The sequence below is a fragment of the Nannobrachium achirus genome (genome assembly GCF_963921795.1).
Source record: "Nannobrachium achirus genome assembly, chromosome: 5".
Classification (NCBI taxonomy): Eukaryota; Metazoa; Chordata; class Actinopteri; order Myctophiformes; family Myctophidae; genus Nannobrachium; species Nannobrachium achirus.
The window spans coordinates 48,350,698-48,370,697 of record NC_137814.1 but is presented as its reverse complement, the minus strand read 5'-3'; the positions used below and the strand labels follow the sequence as shown (position 1 = coordinate 48,370,697).

Here is a 20,000-nt window from a genome sequence, read left to right as displayed (position 1 = left end):
GAGGCGTTGCGTGCTTGTAGATCGGCTGTTTTCGCTACTTTTGTGTGACAGCCTTGTATGATGAAGCAAGGCTTTACTTGGTGAAAAAACGTACAAACTTAGATACTAGGTTTCTGCCCGACAGTGACGATATACTTTGGTCATACCACAAATTTACGATTTTCTGAAACATCTTGAACAACAAAATGTGAAAGAAAGTAATGGTTTTGACCTGCCCAAAATAAGGACACCACCAGGGTTAATGTTGTCAAATGATAAGCCTTCCCTGTGCAGTGAAATCCCCCTCAGACTGATGGATGGTGAAATTGACCTTTTTAAACACAGAGGGAGTGCATTTGAAACCAAAGTAGAATGAACGTTTCGGTACCAAAGACTGTTTGCAGTTGGGATTATACGCTCACATAGTTTAGTTTGGTACATTTCTGCACACCTAAGAGAGAGTGTTTCCTAAAACAAACACGTTCATTCATTAAATAATAATAATTAGACCTATATATCCGTAGGGGAAATTCACTGTTCTCAGGTTCAATACAAATATGTTTTATTGAACATATGCAGATGCATACACGTGCATCTGCATCTGCATGCATACAGACACAGGCATACATATAGATATGCTCTATATATATATATATAGTACATGCTGTAGGCTTGGAAGAAGAGCCACGGTGAAACGTCAGTCTGCATTGCTGCAAATAACTCTTTGATCTGCAGCGAATATGGTGCTCCCAGCCACTCTTTCATCTGTGATAGTCATCTCATCAAATGTCCTGTGCTAGACATTTCCCATTGTGACATGCACAGTATGCTCACACACACACGCACACACACCGCGCACACGCGCAAGCACACACGGCCGACGATAAAAGGGACCACTTCTCTCAGACAAACACTGTATTGTAACAATCTGCACTATAGAGGGCCACAGTGACAAGGCCTGCAGGCCTGAGTTGATGCCGATGATGATGAAGAAGAAGACGACGATGATGATTTTGAGCACCCGGCCTGCCTCTTCTCTGTGGTGGCGGTGGTGTACCGTGTCAGGGGGGCCCCTCGGAATCCCTGTCCCACTGCCCTCGGGGACCTCTGAAGGCCCCTTTGAAGTCTGAAAGCTTATAGCCTGCCCAGTAAGGGCACCCAACACTTACCATTAACCCTCGCGTCCAGAACGGCAGTTCCTTTTGAAATGCTGAGCACCACAACATGGCCTTTAAACACTATATCGTTGCTGTCGGGGCTGAAACCTCATATCGCCACATATTTAACTTTTCTTTTCATAAATTAACACCTCGCTTGATCATTCCACACGGGCTGCTGGCGGCCCTGTGGCACACGTGCGGCCCTCACCTTCATTTAATGCAGCCCGCAGGCTAATATCAGAATACTGATATATTATTGATTTCAGCTGTTACAATTCCAAACATGCAAACACGACCCCGCTTTAATTACTTCAGTCTACCATAAAAATTGTACTTTTCAGAATTCCAGTTTAAAAAAATAGCAAAAATAGCAGATCTACGTGCGTCGCGTTTTGAGCTTGTAGATTGGCTATTTTTGCTACTTTTGTGTGACATAGAATAACAAAGTAGGGCATTAAATTACGAAAAGGTATATGCAATGTGGCCCTCTGGAGTGAGTGTGGAAACATAGTGGCCCTCTCCAACAAAGTAGAGCATTAAATTACGAAAAGGTATATGCAATGTGGCCCTCTGTAGTGAGTGTGGAAACATAGTGGCCCTCTCCATCATCAAAGTTGGCCACCACTGTAATCTACAGCGACATACAGCAGTATGAGGTATATATTCTCCTAAAATGTGATTCAACAGTAATTGTTGGATTGGATGCAGGGACGTGCTGGCCATTGGGAAAAGTGGGACAACTCCCGAACGGCCTTTTCATTCCCGGCCGGTCGCACAAGGTCGCACAAGGCCGCACACAAGGCCGTCGCACAAAAGTAGTGAAAACAGCAGATCTACAAGCACACAACGCCTCGGCGTTGTGTGCTTGTAGATTGGCTGTTTTCACTAGTTTAAATAATTTTTAAAATGATAAATACAAAACAAACGGTTTTGGACATACAAGGTTTCCACCCGACAACGACGAAATATAACTTGCAGTAATTGGCCCACTGGCTTGTCACTTGTCATGATCTGAAATGGCAAATCTTTGAGTAGCAGCAGCGCTATAGAGAGAGATCTCTCTCTATAGCGCGCAATGAGGGCCTCTACAACTCTTTTTCCCGGGCTGAATCAGGGGCCCAGCACGTCCCTGATTGGATGCCACTCCACTCCTGCCTCTCATATCCTGCACCCGACACCACTAAGACCCCCACCTCCTGTGGTGGGCACAGCACCTTCCAATTCTCTGCCTTACCTCAGATTAGAAAGTGATTCAAAACCATAGACTGTAAAAAAATATATGGACGACGCGAAGCCATTGGTTTCTATGCGGCGAAAATGACGCTTTTTTTGTCCCTTGTATGGGTGTCGCCATCATTGTTTGAATGGTACCCCAGGAATCATAAGGAATGCTATTGGCTGCCAACGGTCACGTGCAACCGCAGGGATACATGGGAGAATGTGGTCGGAGCCTCCCGAAATACAGCACACGAAGAAGAACACAGCCGGCTGGTATCAGTTTAGTTGGCCCACGCACCCCGCAACTTTATCATAAATTTTAACATAAATGGGTCCATATTTGCACAAAACACATATCACGGTAATTGAAAGGCAGTTTTCCACTAGCGACAGGAACCATAAAGTATTTATGACGATGTTTATTAAGGTTAGAAAATCAAAGAGGAAAATGAATGGGGTCCAGTGGAGAACAAATCTTTTTGGTACCTCGCGGAGGGAAAACAGCGCAACTAGCGGCCAATCATGGGATCTTTCTCTTCCGGGAAAGCTTCATGAATAATCCAGCCAACTACACCCCTGTTCAAAACATCCCGTTCTGTCCAACCTTGAGTCAATCAGTTGTCTGTGAGGATAACATCTAGCATTTCCTAAATTGTTATCTTGTTGTGTTTAATTGCTAGTCTGCCATGTACGCTTGGCCTGTGTTTTTGCTTTTTTTTAAACTGCACCTTGTTGTCCCTTTCACATATTTTATTCATGATTATTAATGCTCTTAAGTTTTTCATTTTTGACATGTGACCCCAAATCTCAATCACAGCTGACAGTTTGTATACACACACACACACACGCACACACACGCACGCGCGCACACGCACACACACACACACACGCACACACACACACACACACACACACACACACACACACACACACACACACACACACACATACACACACACACTGACGAACGCACATAGAAAGGCACACAGCCGGCACAGGGTTGTGACTTCCCGACTCCACAGAGTGTCGTAGAGTGTGAATCCCGAGTGTGAGTGACTCACGGTGTTGAGCTCATGGCCCATAATGTGTTGCTAACCGTTAAACGCTACTGGCAGGGGCCGGGGCAGGGGCGTGTTCCCCCCCGACCGCTGTTCAAAGCGCTGGAAGCATGACTCGTGTCATATGAGAGGAGACTTTGTTGGTAACTTAAAAAAATAAAAAAATAAATAAAAAAAGTCTCAGGGATTTTTCGGCAATGACTGTGCGTGAACCTCACTCCCACGCCCATGTGTACGCATTAATGTTGTTGCCCCGGCCAACATGTTAGTCTAGATACAAAGAAAGACCCAGACAGCCCAACATCCCACTTCTATCCCTCACTGGGCTCCTTTATAGCCATTTCTTTTCAGGCTATGGAGCGCTGAAGTTAAAAAAGTGGAATATGGATTTCACCACAAAAGTGAGGCGGGAAAAAAAAGAAAAGAAAATCAATTGGCAACAGAAGAAGAGAGTGTGAGCTTTCCGTAGCAGAATTTATTGACTTCCATATTTGACATTGTTAAACCGGTGGATGACTGCCGGGAGCGCTAATGTCACTGATACTGCAGGGCCGCCGCGTATGTGACGGTGGATTCACACTAGGTTTTTGTCCTTCGTTACTGTGCAAAGTCTGGACAAATGCCGAAAGCCCAGTATGAGAGCTGCTAATAGCATCCTGCACCGAGTGCCCGGGTCCAGCAGTAATTAACTACAGCCTGGCAATAATTGGGAGCTTTATACGCCATTAATCCGCACAGATCCGCGTGCAAATCTGCCAGTGCCGTCAGTTCAGAAAAGGTATGGCAACATGACTGGTGTCTTCGTGCGCGTGCAAGACACCAGTCATGTTGCCATACCTTAGCAACAGGCATGATACATTTATTTTAAGAAGTACATTCTATTTTTTCCCCCCGTTTCTACGGTTTCTTGTGCTGGATATGGCAGCCTGGAATGGTTGTTCAAGTGCAGCTAAACTTGTTAGTAAACGTGCCGCAATTAACAATAATGAATTGCACCTGTGCAGCTGACTTGCGGAACCTGGGAATATACCTTTTTGTCAAGATTGGGAGAATATAATTATAATACCTTGTTAAAGTGACCATTTTGTTAAATTTTGCATTTGCATAGGTGGGGTTGGCGATAGGGCCTTTCTGTGGTGAGTTTGCATGTTCTCCCCGTGTCCCCTTGGGCATAGGCCCTCACACAAAAACATGCAGTAGTCCTGGTTTCTATACTACCTCCCCCTAGCCAGCCGGGTGCTCCCCTATGTCCCCTGGCGCGGCAGGGGGAGAGTGGAAACCAGGACTACAGGTTAGGTAGTCACCGGGTGAGAAAAATGGGTTACAAAAACCGTGGGATAAAAAACATAAAAAAAAGAAAAAAAAGAAAATGCATTTGCAGTTATTTTACTGTAATTTAACAACATAATAACCAGAACAGATAGACAAAGAGACATTCATGGATTTATATTTAAAAGTAACTTTTATTTTCCCCCCTGGACCCAGGGTATGGCAGCTGCATACCCCTGCCATACCCAATTGACGCCCCTGAAATCTGCTCACATAATCAACAAGCAGGAGTAGCACACAGTTGTTGCACTCCTCTTCTCTGCCTCTCTATCTCTATCTCACTCTCATCTCTCACTCTCACTCCCATCCCTCCCTCTCTCTCTCTCTCTCTCTCTCTCTCTCTCTCTCTCTCTCTCTCTCTCTCTCTGTCTCCGTCTCTCGCATCCACACATACTTGGAAAATATGCTTTCATTTTTCTGTTCTCGACTGTCTGTTTTCGGTCGAGCTGTCTGAGATGCAGACCGAATTGTGGCCACTTCTTCCGACTGCTGGAACACTCACGCATGCACATGGGCACACAAGCATGCACGTGCGCGCACGCACGCGCACACACACACACACACACACACACACACACACACACACACACACACACACACACACACACACACACACACACACACACACACACACACAGAGACCAGGATGCCTCGTGTTTGTCCTGGACAGAAGCACATTAAGTCAGTCGACTGTGAGGGAATGGAGAGAATTTGAGCTTGGAGGAAGTTATAGAGGACTTCTGCAGACTTTGTAATGGTTTATTATTGTCACTTTTCCCCTGCTTTTTCCCCCCAGTCAAACAGGGAAGGGCCATAATAAGATCTGCTCAATATCTGGGCCTCTAACCTAGCCCTGCCCAGTGCGATTGTCTACCGTACACAAACACAGACGATAAACAAATATTATTGTAAATCCGGTTCACTACACTGGCTTTAGTCAGACATTATCCCACAGATTACGCCCAAGCCCAAACAAACACACACTCACGCAAAACGTACAGTCTTTTATTTGTTTCCTCATAAGGGCTGTGCACACATTTGCACGCTCTGTCGCCTTTTCTAACTCTCCGTCGCACGAGCACAAACACGCCCACACGCGGCAGCACGGATTTCTGATATGAATAGGATGCATACAAACGCACGCAGGAATTGAGCCTTCGGTGCCCTCGAACCCATCCTATCATCTTACTGGAGAATGTTTGTGGAAAGGGAGAGCAAGAGAAATGGGGAGAGAGAGAAACAGAGGGAGAGAGAGAGAGAGAGAGGGAGAGAGAGAGAGAGAGAGAGAGAGAGAGAGAGAGAGAGAGAGAGAGTGAGCAGGGGCGTCACAAGGGGGTGAAAAGTGGGAGTTACTAGGGCCCAAGGTGGAGGGGCCTTAATTATTTTATACTTTAGCTATTGAAAAATAGCAGATATACAAGCTCACAGCGCGGCACCGAGTGCCGCGCTGCGAGCTTGTAGATCTGCTGTTTTTGAAATGTCATGTGTGCAAATCTTTGAAAATATGTTTTTTTTTTAGCAAATATTTGTAACTCAAATTTAGCTTCTGGGGGGTCCCTGGAACAAAATATTTTGAGATAGCGGGTCCGTGGCCAAATACATATCATTTTGGGGGTCCTTCACATGAAAAAGTTTGAGCACCACTGATATAGAAACAGGATTTGAAATATTCAGACTCCGTCACAAATGTTCACGTTTTTTCAAAAATAGCAGATCTACTGTACCAGCTCGCAGCGCGGCACTCGGTGCCGCGCTTGTAGATCTGCTGTTTTTCAATAGTTAAAGCACAAAATGTGAGTGAATCCTTGTACCCAGGGCCCAGAATTTGGTGTGACATCCCTGAGGGCGAGTGGGGCACAGAAGGAGGAGAGGCGAGCCTGCAGAATATTGCATATTTTTGCTAGCAGATTGAAAACCCTTATGAGAATACCTGATTTGTCCTCGGATGCCAGAGTAATTTCACAGCCTTGCAGGGAGTGGGACGGGAGGTGAGGAGGCTGGCATCTTTCTTTGTTTTTTTTGTGCTTGTGTTTCTTTAGTTTTTTTTCTCCTCCAGTCCCTCCTCACCCCCTCACCTGCTTAAACAACACCACCAGGCAGCGCTTGTCTCTGATTCCATCTGTTTCCGCCCTCGTCTATGCTCAAAGATATTTCTGTCATTTTATATACAGTATACACACACACACACACACACACACACACACACACACACACACACACACACACACACACACACACACATAGAGAGTGATCCTGTACCGAATGTTGAAAAGCTCCTTGATGGTGTTGAAATGTACTTAGCATCACCGGCGGCCGCACACCGTTACATCATACACACACGCACGCACGCACGCACGCACGCACGCACGCACACACACACACACACACACACACGAACGCACGCCCACTACTGTACTGTACTGTACTGTACTGTACTGTACTGTACTGTACTGTATTGTAGCTCAGTAACAGCTTTTAGCCGTGCCATTGTAATGTTTCAGCATAGTTCTGTTTCATAACCACCGTCCATGGCCTGTGACCAACATGCTGTAGACTTATCTGTAAACAGCGCAGCTCCGCCTATAAGCCAGCCAGCTCAACAGTGTTCAGCATTGTCTCAGGTGCCAGGCAGGGGTGTGGAGGCCGCGTCGTGTCGGAACAAAGACGCAGCACGCAAGGAGTTGATCTCTTCTACCCCCCCCTCCCCCCCCCCCCATGCCACCTCACGCCCTCAGGCTGGCGCGGAAGAGGAGGACTCGCACATTTTCACATTTTTCGCGATGCGGCGCGGGCGGCATGGATGGGTCTTTTCAGGGACGTTTCAGAGAATGTTAGAGAGGCAGGGGCTTAAATGTCTGAAAGGGCCTTTTGGTGAAAATATCGAAAATAGCAGACCTCCAAGCTCACAACTCGCCGCAGTGAGCTTAGAGGTCGGCTATTTTCGATACTTGATACCACTCTGAACCAAGCATAATCAAGTCAATACTGGAGATGTGGTGTACGGCATGGATTTCATGGAATTCTTTCAACAACAAACTGCATTTGTGGTCTGGAAAGGGCACTTTTTACAGATGGATAAAAGGGCAGGGGCCTGGGTCTTTTCAAAGCTTGCCGCCGTGGTTTCAAGTCGTGGGGCGAGCGGTAAACCTTCCTCTACCTTCGGAATGTCGCTCGCTTATGCGTTGTTGTCACCTCCTCCTCCTCCGTCTCCCCCAGCAGCTTTGTTGACTGTACACCTTGCCTTGGTGCCTGAGTGGTTTGAGGCCAGACTTTATGGTTTTTCATAGCGTGCTTAGCTGTTTTATGGCGGTTTATTGATTGAGTGGCGTTTTTCTTTATTTTTATTAACTGGTTAGCTTTGCATAATCGTCTCTGTCATGTGGAAACCTCATACCATTAGTGCCTACTGAGATTGGCAGATTTCACCCAGGTTTTTCATCTCACTCACGTCACTTTGTCTGCTGACCTCACTCAGCAACGAAATAAAAATAAAATAAAATAAAATTAAATTAAAATAAAACAATTCACAGGAGGCAAGCAGTGATCACCCCATGATGTGCATTGTGAACTGCAATGTAGTTTTAAATGAAAACTACATTGCAGGCACTTTTTTTTTGAGTAAAAAACAAAACAAAAAAAGAAGAAGACACGTGTGACATGTGTGACCTTGGCAGGTTCCCCCAGAAAATGGGCCAATCTCAACAGGCACCAACGGTATCTCTCATATGTCCGAAACTGTTTCTTTTCAGGCTTCAAATAAATAAAATAAACTGCTTGAGAAAGGTCTCACGACCGCAACGTTGCTCTATTAAATTACCCTCTGGAACGTACAAGTGGCAGTGTGCGGGTTCATCTGTCTCATCGTCAGATTCCTTCCTAAAGGATTCAAAAGGCGTGTGGATCTGCTACTTTTGATATTTTTGTGCGAAGTAGGGCGTTAATTTATCAAAAAGTAAACACAAAAAGTAAAAAATATGGATATAGAGTAAAAAATATGGATATAGGAGGTTTCTGCTCGACAGTAACGATATGCCGTGTCTTGTACCAGCCCATGAAGTTATGACTGCCGGAATGGGGGAGTGAAATGCTACGTATGAGCGGCTTTTACAAACTGCTCAAGAGACTCATTGAAACCCAGAGCTGGTTCTCAGTGCAGCAGCACAAATCTTATCTTCTACCAGACAGCAGATTTTGAGAAGGAAATAGAGAGAGAGAGACAGACAGAGAGATTGACCACCCACTGGATATTAGCATAAAGTAGCTGTCAGGTGTAAACGATCCAATGTACTCAAGCACAGGCACTTCTTAATGCTTCATTTCATTCATCAGTTAAATATTTATGAAACCCACAGGCAGAATTTCACTAGTGCTGATCCACGTTGACGTCTCGGGTGACAATGAGTTAAGGGTCTAAGGCAGGGGTCTTCAACTTTTTCAGGCCAAGGACCCCTTAGTTGAGAGAGATGCAAGGACCCCCACAACCTTTTCATAGATTCCATATAGTTTCATCATTTGACAGCACGATCATCAGTGTATTTTGGAATCATGTAAATATGTGTTTTCAGATATTTAAACACTTGAAACGTCAATACTTAATAAACTTGACCTTTTACTAAGTACTTAGTCTGCTCTTTTTCCCCTCTACTCCAAAGCTCTTTGCCAAAAATATAGGCAATCTACAAGCTCGTAGATCTGCTATGTTTGGCTTAAGTTCTCCGAATATGGACGCTAGGGTTCAAGTGGTTAATATAAAAAAGGAGAAATAACTTGTTTCTATCACACAAAAGATTTTGGAGGACCCCCTGTAGTAACTCTGAGGACCCCCTAGGGGTCCCGGACCCCCTGTCGAAGACCCCTGTTCTAAGGTTTCAAAGAAGCATTTGCATTGCAACACTTTCTGTGTAGCTTTGTCATGTCATACAATCAAAGCATGAATAGCATTCATTTGAGAGAAGAAAAAATATGAAATATTTTAGATACAAGGTTTCTGCCCAACAACGACGATATAAAAGTCTTCAAGAAATCACATTGGAACACTGCGTCTGTTCCCCTGAACAAGAGTTTGAATATCGCCTCTCTGCTGTTATTGGAACATCACAATGTCACTGTAAAGTTTGTTGCAGTCACCTCGTGCGTGCACAGTGATTGGAACAGGAAAGAATAACAAATAAAAAGCTGAAGAGAATACATATTGACAGCTCTCGCGAGCTGCAACATGATCCAAACTAAACAGACAAACAAACAGACAAAGTGTCTTTGGGTGGCGGCCAGCCTGCGATGCCACCGTGATGTGGCAGCGCATTGTTTCCGGGGCGACCGTGTCTTAATCGATTCCCTACCCTAATTTACATACTTTTCAGAACGTGCCCGGCAAGGCGAGCCGTGTGCCGTGTTTAAACGCCCACGCAGCCACGCACGCACGCACGCACGCACGCACGCACGCACGCACGCACGCACGCCCACTCACACTCACACTCACACTCGCACTCACACTCACACAAACGGTAAACATTATCTCAATAGCCAGACGCATTACATTGGGTGTCCGTTCCCGTGTTCAGCACAATTCCACCAAGTGTTTCGCTCTCAGACTAATGAATATGGTTATTGAATTACATGGTTTTTCATTTGGTTACTTTGCATAAGGAAAGGTTAATAGGTTTATCACGCCTGCTATCCAGAACCGAGGAGGGAATTCACTCTCTCCTTCCTCAACTCTCTCTCTCTCTCTTTCTGTCTGTCTGTCTGTCTGTCTCTCTCTCATCTATATTCTTTTTGAATCCCCCCCCCCCTTCCCCCCACCCCCCCCTCACTCTACAGTCAGTTTCTCTGAGGCTATCTCCGCTACTTACTTACAGGCTTCTGCGGAAATATCTGCACTGATACTCAAAATCTTCAAATTTATTTTTTTCTTTGCACTAACATTCTGAATTATTAATATATGGATTTTTTCTTGCTCTCTCTCACTATCTTTACAACTATTCCAGAGTCAGTCACTCAGACCCTCAGCATCTGTTTGTTTACAATCGCAGAGAGGTTTTTCAGGGACATGGATGTGTGATATATGCAGCACACAGACATCAGTTGGTCAGAATAACACCATGTCGATGCCGAGGGAGAAAAAGAAAACGTTTTGTTGCATGTCTGACAAATTGGCTCCTGCGGCTGCCGATTCCAATGCATGCACCTGATGTCTGCATAAACACCATCATGGACTTTTCCTGCTGTTTTGCGAAGGTTAGATTTTAGGCATAGTTTCTGTGAGGTTATAGAGTTAAAGTTAGGGTTAGGCATAGTGTTTATGAGGTTAGTGTTAAAGTTAGGGTTAGGTATAGGTATAGTTTCTGTGAGGTTAGAGTTAAAGTTAGGGTTAGGCATAGTGTAGGGATAGGAGAATTCCGGAACACTTTCCCAGAATTGAACCTATCTAGTTTTATTTTCGTTTCGTTCCTCTTTAAAGGAACTTAAGTTTACCATTTTAAGTCAACGTAAACAAAATCTTATGTTCTCAGAGTTTTGTGTCGTGCACATGGGTTCTATTTTTAGTCACACAGCATATCAAAGCACACCCCCTTTGCATGTCCCTCAAAATAGGTCAAAAGGAGTACGTTAACTGTGTGTTCTCTGTACAGGCTGTAACGTAAGCCCAAACCATAACCATAAAAATGCATTATTGCCAGCGCTGTCTAACATCGTTCACACGCTTCTCCATCTAAGCCGCCCTTACATGCCTCACAGGGCAGTGGCGAAACCGGAGAGGTCCGGGCTATTGTGATGGGCTTTCGCTTTTGCGGTTGAATTATACAAGTGAGATGTTTCACCTCATTCCTCTGGGACGGCCCAACTAGAGTTTCACGGGGGGGACAGGTCTGCCGTGTTTTACTGTCCGTCGACGTATAGGCTACATCAGGGGCGTCACACCAAATTCTGGGCCCTGGGTACAAGGATTCACTGCGGGCCCCCCGTGAATGTTAACTATTGAAAAATAGCAGATATATAGCAGATATTGTATATCTGCTATTTTAGAAAAATCGTGAAAATGTGTGCAAGAAACGTATGTCAAGGACCCCCATTGTCCCCAAGATGATATGTATTTGGCCACGGACCCCGATCTCAAAATATTTAGTTCCAGGGACCCCCAGAAGCAAAATTTGAGTTAGAAATGTTCGCAAAAAAAAAAAAAAAAAAGATTTTCACACATTTTCGCAACTTTTCAAAAATAGCAGATCTACAAGCTCGCAGCGCGGCACTCGGTGCCGCGCTGTGAGCTTGTATATCTGCTATTTTTCAATAGATAAAGTTATTAGGGCCCCTCCACCTTGGGCCCCAGTAACTCAGTCCCACTTTCCTACCCCTTGTGACGCCCCTGCATGGGCTACATATGTTGTTCCATTGTCGTGTTGCCATAGCTCGGGGCCCGGGCGAGCGAGGGCGTATAGCTGCTTTGTGTACAAACGAGCTACAGCGGTCTACTGTGTCTATACAGTGATCTCCAGAGCGATGGATACGTTTCAATTTTTTTCCTCTGCTCAGCAACGCCGTGCGCACAGTGCTAACCACCGGCAAGAGAGACAGGAGGAATAGCAATGACCGCATAACTGTTCTTTAAACCTATTCAGAACGGGTATATATTGTGTATTATTATTTTATGTTTTAACTATTGAAAAATAGCAGATGTATACAAGCTCACAGCTTGTAGATCTGCTATTTTTGAAAAATTGTGAAAATTAGAATTTTGACCCGATTCTATAAGTGTCTTTTGAGTCCTTCTAAGATTTTTTGAAAAACCTATGTTTCTATCACTTACCTGGAGCTCAGTTTGTCTGTTCTTGAGAGACTACTATGTCAGTGGTTCTCAAACCTTTTCATGTGAAGGACCCCCAAAATTATATGTATTTGGCCACGGACCCCTATCTCAAAGTATTTAGTTCCAGGGACCCCCCAGAAGCAAAATGTGAGTTACAAACGTTCGCTTTGAAAATACATATATTCAAAGATTTGCACACATTTTCATGACTTTTTCAAAAATAGCAGATCTACAAGCTCGCAGCGCGGCACTCGGTGCCGCGCTGTGAGCTTGTATATCTGCTATTTTTCACAGGTTAAAGCATTCAATAATTCTAGGCCTAAATGGGTTAATTACTTTGACTCTATGTTTCTGCAGAATTAAAAAATGAAAAGGTAATGCAGTATTCATCCCGCTTGTTGAGCGACAGCCAGCCAGGTCTCGTGTTGAGGTGCTTATCTTTAGGGAAATAACAGAACAATGTTTGCATGTCGATTCAAGAGCTCCTTGCTTTTGTCCGTCAGGGCATCCGTGTGCTTCGTCTCCCTTTATTTCTTTTGAAACGGCCTGTCGTCTATATGTATGTGATGTAGTCATCATCAGTCAGAGGCTTAATCTGTTGTTTGTGTTTTCCGGATAATCGAGTGGGAGTGAGGGCCTGCAGACCTTCCCCTTGCATGTACACTAGTACTGTGTGGAGTTCTATGGAGGGACCCCCCTCTGAGTCACCTCTCAGCCTTCATATCGCGTAGCCCTGATCATCCCGCCCTCCCCTCTCCGCAGGTCTTGTCAGTTGCTCGGCTGACAAGCTGTTCAAATCCGGGTAAAGGCAAGGTCACGCGCGTCCCACGGGTGATCCTGTCCATCCACTTCAGGAACGTGCGGCGGTGCGGAAATGAGATGCAGATTGAAAGGGGCGTCTGCGTGTCGTCGCTGACAGACAAGAAACCTTGTATGTCCATGAAATGGAAGGGACATTTAAATAAAAAGTTGTTAGCAGATCCACAAGCTATTATCACTCCTTTAGTTCGACGGCGACGCTCTTGTATGACAAAGAATTGGACATTAAATGACGAGAAAACATAAAAAGTTGAAGTTCGGGTCCCGTTCACGACGACCTTTGCTGCGTGTCTCTCCCTGTCTCTCTCCCTGTTTACTGTCCTATCAATAAAGGCATAAAGGCTCCAAAACTAATCTTAAAAAAGTTGAAACCTGGAGATACAAGCTTTCTGCCTGACAGCGACGACGTGTGTCTTGTCTGTGTGCGTTCGAGCGTGAATGTGCGTATGCGCTATTTTGATGCATTTCTAGGTCAGTTGCCTCGCTGCGCAGATCAATAATATTCCATTAGATCTTGGTAGAACAGAGCATGTATATCATCTCTGTCGGGGTGGAAACCTCATATGTCCAAAACCGTTATTTTTCAGGATTAAAATTGAAAGAAATGGGCAAAAGTAGCAGACAGACAAGTTCCAAAGTTTCAAACTTAACTTGTGATCTGCTACTTTTGATGCTTTGGTGTGACGCCTTAGTATGATCGAGCAGGGCTTTAATTTTAAAAAACACAAAAAGTTTCGGCCATGGAGATGGGAGGTTTCTGCACCGGGAATGCACAGAAGCCATCCACCTGCTGACTTCTGCGCTCGCTCCAAAGGATGGCGTGCTGGCTGCATCGCCTCCAGGAGAGCTCCACCTTCAGACGCGATGTGACGGAACAAAGGAACACCTTGATGGTGGAGGACCCCCTTCCAGGGAGGGCCAGCGGGTGGTCCAATTAGACGGGACCCCATGCTGGGAGAGGAGGGCCAGTCAAAACGTGGATTGCATGGGCGGCGCGTTGGGTTTTCGCGAGGCGTAATCTTTTCATGTTTCCTACGTGACCATGGATATATGGTACTGTATGATGACTGACACGCCGTGGCTGTTATGTACAAGGTCAGAATATAGTGAGAGGAGTGGAAACAAGTCGACTGAATAATGACCTGATGATCTGGGTGGGCACGGTTCTTTAGATTGAGATGAAACTTCTTTGGTTAAAGGACCACTTCACCTATGTTCAACCTATCTTCATATAATTGGTCCTCTCTAATGCTCATTATAAGCCGGCACCATTATTTCCACCCACTCTTTGCTGTGTTCACATGTTCACTTACAAAGCTTCACAGAATACTTGAAGCTTTGTAGCTCAAGTTGAAACCAGCTCAACCATCTGGTAGCTTTGTAGCTGTTGTAGCAAAAGTTGGAAGAGTCTTTGTGTCTTCATCGCTGGCTTTCATTGAAAATGAATGGTAGCCTGTATCTCTATTGTGGCTGCCAGTGTGATCAGAGAGGAAGGCTGTGGGCTGTTTCAGAAAGCCTGGGTACCAGCCTGCTACGCTACGTTCAGTGGATTGGTTTTGTGACTTTTTCTAAGGAGGCCAGCCTCCTTAGAAAACGAGTGGAACCACTCGCGGCTTCTGACCGGTCTGTGCCTGTGGTGCAGGACGGGGCAAATACATCAGTGTGTATTGGCTGGCTGATGACGTAGCTACCCTAACCCTAATCTCATTAGTTGGAACAACATCCAATCAGCAACAACGTCGCCTGCGTAACAGATGACGTTTGGAAATACGAGTCAAGTGTAGAGTTGCCAGACAGAGAAGCGAAGTGACAAAACCAATCCACTGAAAGTAGCGTAGTATGGTACCCAGCTATGTTTCAGAAACCTACCCACCAGTGACATCATCGGTTGGCAGGTTTGATAATTTCAAGCAATTTCAAAGTGGCTTCTGTTTCAGCACGCTAACTTTCCAGGAAGAAACTGAGAAAACTGAGCCAGCACACTATAAATGTCCCTTTCACATAGTTTTATTTACCTCTCCTTAACTCAGTGAATGCCACCCTTTATTCAAAATCTACAAAACTGGTGCCAGCCATTTTGCTTAATTTTGCCTTTTTATGGGGGCCAAAATCATATTTTGTACTTAAATTACATATATAAATCTATGCTTCTATCGAAAGCCACACTACCCCTCTTACAAAGGAAAACATGTATATTTATATATATATATATATCCTATCATTAGATTTGGGCTTCAATAGAACATGTGTAAGATGTCTTGATCATCATCATGTGTGTGTGCTGTGATGGGCCCTGTGTGCAATCTGGAGTGCAATACCATTTGAAAACCACCAGAGGGTGGTCTCCTACTATCTGATCAACTAACAGAAGAAGGAAGAAGACGTCCATCTTTTTTTTGGTTTGGGCCTGTTGTTTACATTTTGGCCAGGCCTTTTAGCTAGCATGCTACACACTTCGGAACCCTGGCGATCGCGATCAAGGATAGGTAGAGAAGAATGGATGGCACCGCTGGAATCCTGAGAATTTTCTGCGTTTTTTGAGTACTTATAGTTCGTCAGGGATGCACGGGAAAGTGTATAAACGAACGTTTTAGATAACATTTAAACGGCCGGAACCAATCTTCGGCTATACCGATTTTCCGCCGGACTGTGTTACACTGGTGCTACAGTCAAATCGGCCGTATCGCTCAGGTCACGGAGGCATATGGCCAACTTCTAGAGCGATTTTTTTGAAATTACAATTATGAAAAAATTATAAAACTTTTGATTAATTAAAAAGACGTAAAAGACGTTTATGGCACCGAGGTCCAAAGACGTATAAGACGTTTATGGCGTTCAGTGAGTTAATGTAAAAGGGACATTTATTGTGTGCTGGCTGTTTTCTCAGTTTCGTGACATTATTGAGCCGTGCACCTTGAGACTTTTGTTGTTTAATCTGGAGTGTCGCGGGGCATTTTTCTATTAACTTTCCAGCAAGAGAAAGGCTGCAGTTTTCTTTTAGCTTGGAATTGATGATGTCATTGATAGGCAGGTTTCTCTAGCCCATCAATGAGACGCAGTGTGAGTGTGTCATCTTCGTTAAGAGCGTTAGAGAGGACCAATTATATGAACATTATGTTGAAAATGGGTGAAGTGGCATGGTTCTTTTGGGTAACATTAGACACCGTTCTTTTGGCTAAGGTTGCACACAGTTATTTTGATTACGGTTAGCCACAAGTCTTTTCATTAAGATTATATACGCTCATGGTGTGGTTGAGGTTGGGGTGTGGGTTTGGGTTTGGGTTATAGGGTTCAATTGCAGTGACGAAGCGTCTGGATTTGAAATCAGGATGTCTGGGTTTTGGCAGAGAAAATGTCAGGTAAGCCTCTTACTGGCTGGACCTTGACAGAAGTCCTTGGTTGGTCCATAATTAGCCTAAGGAGGTCCGTGGTTGGTCAATTCATATGTCAGTCCTTGACCATTTTTCGATAGCTGTGCACAAGACGTTTGCTATTATGCTACTGCAAGGCTAGTTTCAATGTTCGAAAACTGATGTTTATTTTTTATTTTTTATATAAGATATCTTTTTTGGCTTTTCACAGTTTACCATGAGAAATGTCGCAGCTTGTCTCCGTCTGTCTGTGCCAGTCAGCCAGTACACATTTTTACAGTCTATGGGTTGGTTCCCTTGTCACTGTGACATCACAGGTGATATCACAGGTGACACCACCTACTGTATGTAAAAGTCCATATTATTCCCCAGAATCCCTTTTATGCCCATATGAAGATCCCTGAGGTCATCGATATATATCACTGGCCAGATGGCCAAGACATGGCCCATATCTGTGTGGCTGGTTCAGATAGGGATCTCCATGTATGGGCATAAAATATATTGTATGTGTATGTATACATATTATTATTAATAAAGGATAAAATAAAATAAAATTCCATATATGGGCATTCCCAGAAACAAAATCCTTTTATGCCCATATATGTAAATTTCTGATGTCATCAAACCCAGGCCCTAACTGGCCCAAGAGCCTGCTCCCGAAAACGTTAATATTAAGTCATATGTATATGGATATATATATTAATAGAGGATAAACTAAATGTTCATATACAGTATGGGTATTCCCAGATGAGGCCCTGTTAGATGCCCCTTATGCCCATATATGGAGATCCCCAGGCATCAAACCCAGGCCCTAACTCGCCAAGGCCCTGCTTGGCTTAACTAATTAACATACGCCAAATACTGACATTGATTAATGTACTAAATTATTTCCGTACCTGCAGACATCAGAAAATATATTTTGACTTCAAACAATGATATATTGTATTTCATGGTTTGGACAAGCACTGAATTCTAATGCCTTGCTGTGAGACCAGGTTGTGATTCTGCCTATCTAGCCTGTTTGAATGAATATTGACAGTCTGGACCATGGCATAGGATTCAAAATCTATTCGATGAATAATGACAGGATGGAACATGACACAGGATTTCTAAATCTATTGACGCAAACTAGAAGGAACACAATGGAGTCGTCAAGCAATGATGGCGATGTGAGTTCATGATTAGGTTAAAGCAAGTTGTTCTTGTGCCTGTTATCTTATCAGGTAAAATGAACACTATTATTAGATCTCAACACTAATATTATATTACTTATGAAATAACAATAATAATATAGTACTTCAGTAATACAGTAACTGAAGACTCTGAAGACTCTCAAGACGCTATTTCTTTATAAATAAAGTTTCCCGTGGAATTGTTTTGAAAAACCCAATTTCACACGGACTATTACATAACTGCCTTTTTGTTTTCTGTGGGAACCCTTTTCACTTTCTTATCAGCATTACTCTTATTTTGTGATGCCCTGTAATAACACTAATACTACAGTACTAACACCCTGTAATAACACTAATACTACAGTACTAACACCCTTGACACTCCTCATCACCTCTCTGTTCACCATTTGAACATTTCCAGTGTTTCAGAAGGGCTTGTGGAAGTGATGCATTGGGCGATTCCAAATCACTGGGATTTGCTTTATTTACACAAAGCCCTTTTGGCTTACCGGGTCAAGGTCAACACTGTTAGCCATGATTACATAAGAATTATTACCTTGCAAGATACACCAGGTGCTCAGAATTAGCATGATCAACACTGATCTGTTTCTTATTTGACAGGTATGAACGGAGCCTTTTGACCGACTCTATTCCCATCAGATCAGCCATGATCAACCGTGTCAAACGCCTTTTTGCAAATGGATCAAATCCATTCCAGATGACGGTGTATTTCAGAAATGGACTGCAGCTAGACTAAATCCAACTGCACAAAGGCAGACATTGGAGCAGAGAGGCTTAGACTCTCTGTCCATAAGCTCACTCGCCCGCTTTGAGAAATGTTTCTACCCGATTGGACGAGGAACAGGGACGTGCTGGCCATTGGGAAAAGCGGGCCAACTCCCGAACAGTCGGTTCATTCCATGGCCGGTCCAGGCCGGCCATTAGGAAAAAATTAAAAATTAAATGTCGGCCTTCGTTCCATTTTGGGGGCTAGGCGGCCAACAAAGTAAATCGTCACTGTCAGGCAGAAACCTCGTATCTCCAAGTTTCAAATGTGTACATCTTTTCGCGAAGCAAAGCCCTGCTTCATCATACAAGGCCGTCGCACAAAAGTAGTGAAAACAGCAGATCTACAAGCACACAACGCCTCGCGGTGCGAGGTGTTGTGTGCTTGTAGATCGGCTGTTTTCACTAGTTTAATTCATTTTTTAAATGATAAATACAAAACAAACGGTTTTGGACATACAAGGTTTCCACCCGACAACGACGAAATATAAGTCATGTACAGTAATTGGCCCACTGGCTTGTCACTTGTCATGATCTGAAATGGCAAATCTTTGAGTAGCAGCAGCGCTATGGAGAGAGACCTCTCTCTATGGGGCTGTTAAGTATGACATCATTTTGTAGGCAGAGGAGAATTTCTGCCCCCAGTTTCCGTGAATCTTTTTACTATTTTTACTATTTACACATTTTTCTTCTCTTTGTTGTTGAAAGGAAAGTGTTAGAATTATACTTTAGTCGTTATTTTTTAGCCGTTGTTTTTTTAAATAGCGAGGGACAGAAAATGCTCTGGGGGCAGATTCTCCTCTGCCTACAAAATGATGTCACGGCTTAAAAGCCCCATAGCGGGCAATGAGGGCCTCTCCAACTCTTTTTCCCGGGCTGAATCAGGGGCCCAGCACGTCCCTGACGAGGAATCATGCCTGGCTTCACGGCTATTTTTATATATACATAACGGGGGTTATGAGAAGTTTAATGCAGAGATCTGCCTTCTAACTCCTGTCTCTGACTCCCCCGTGTGCTTCAGGAGACCCAGGAAAGTTTTCCAGGCCTGAGCGAGAGCGAGATCTGGGAGGAGCTGGGCAGCGGGGAGACGGAGGAGGGCAGCGCCACAGACTGTGATGATGAAGATGGCTGTCAGGCCTCGGGAGATGGAGACAAGACCCGTGAGTGGCACGCACGCGCACACACACACACACGCACACGCACACGCACACACGCACGCACGCACGCACGCACGCACACACACACACCAGTGTTGATTTCATTGTCTAAAAAGTAAAAACCAGACTAAAACGTTAGGGAGG

General features: G+C 44.4%; 1 protein-coding gene across 1 annotated transcript in view; it reads left to right on the top strand.

The window, feature by feature from the left end:
• The window catches only part of LOC308285136 (glypican-5-like), a gene marked incomplete at both ends in the record, with an annotated part of 308,188 nt that overhangs the window by 243,440 nt on the left and 44,748 nt on the right, over window positions 1-20,000 (top strand). Inside the window, one exon of the mRNA XM_080725853.1 lies at window positions 19,721-19,859. Coding sequence (XP_080581979.1) covers window positions 19,721-19,859 — 139 coding nt within the window. The remainder of the gene's footprint in view (window positions 1-19,720; window positions 19,860-20,000) is intronic.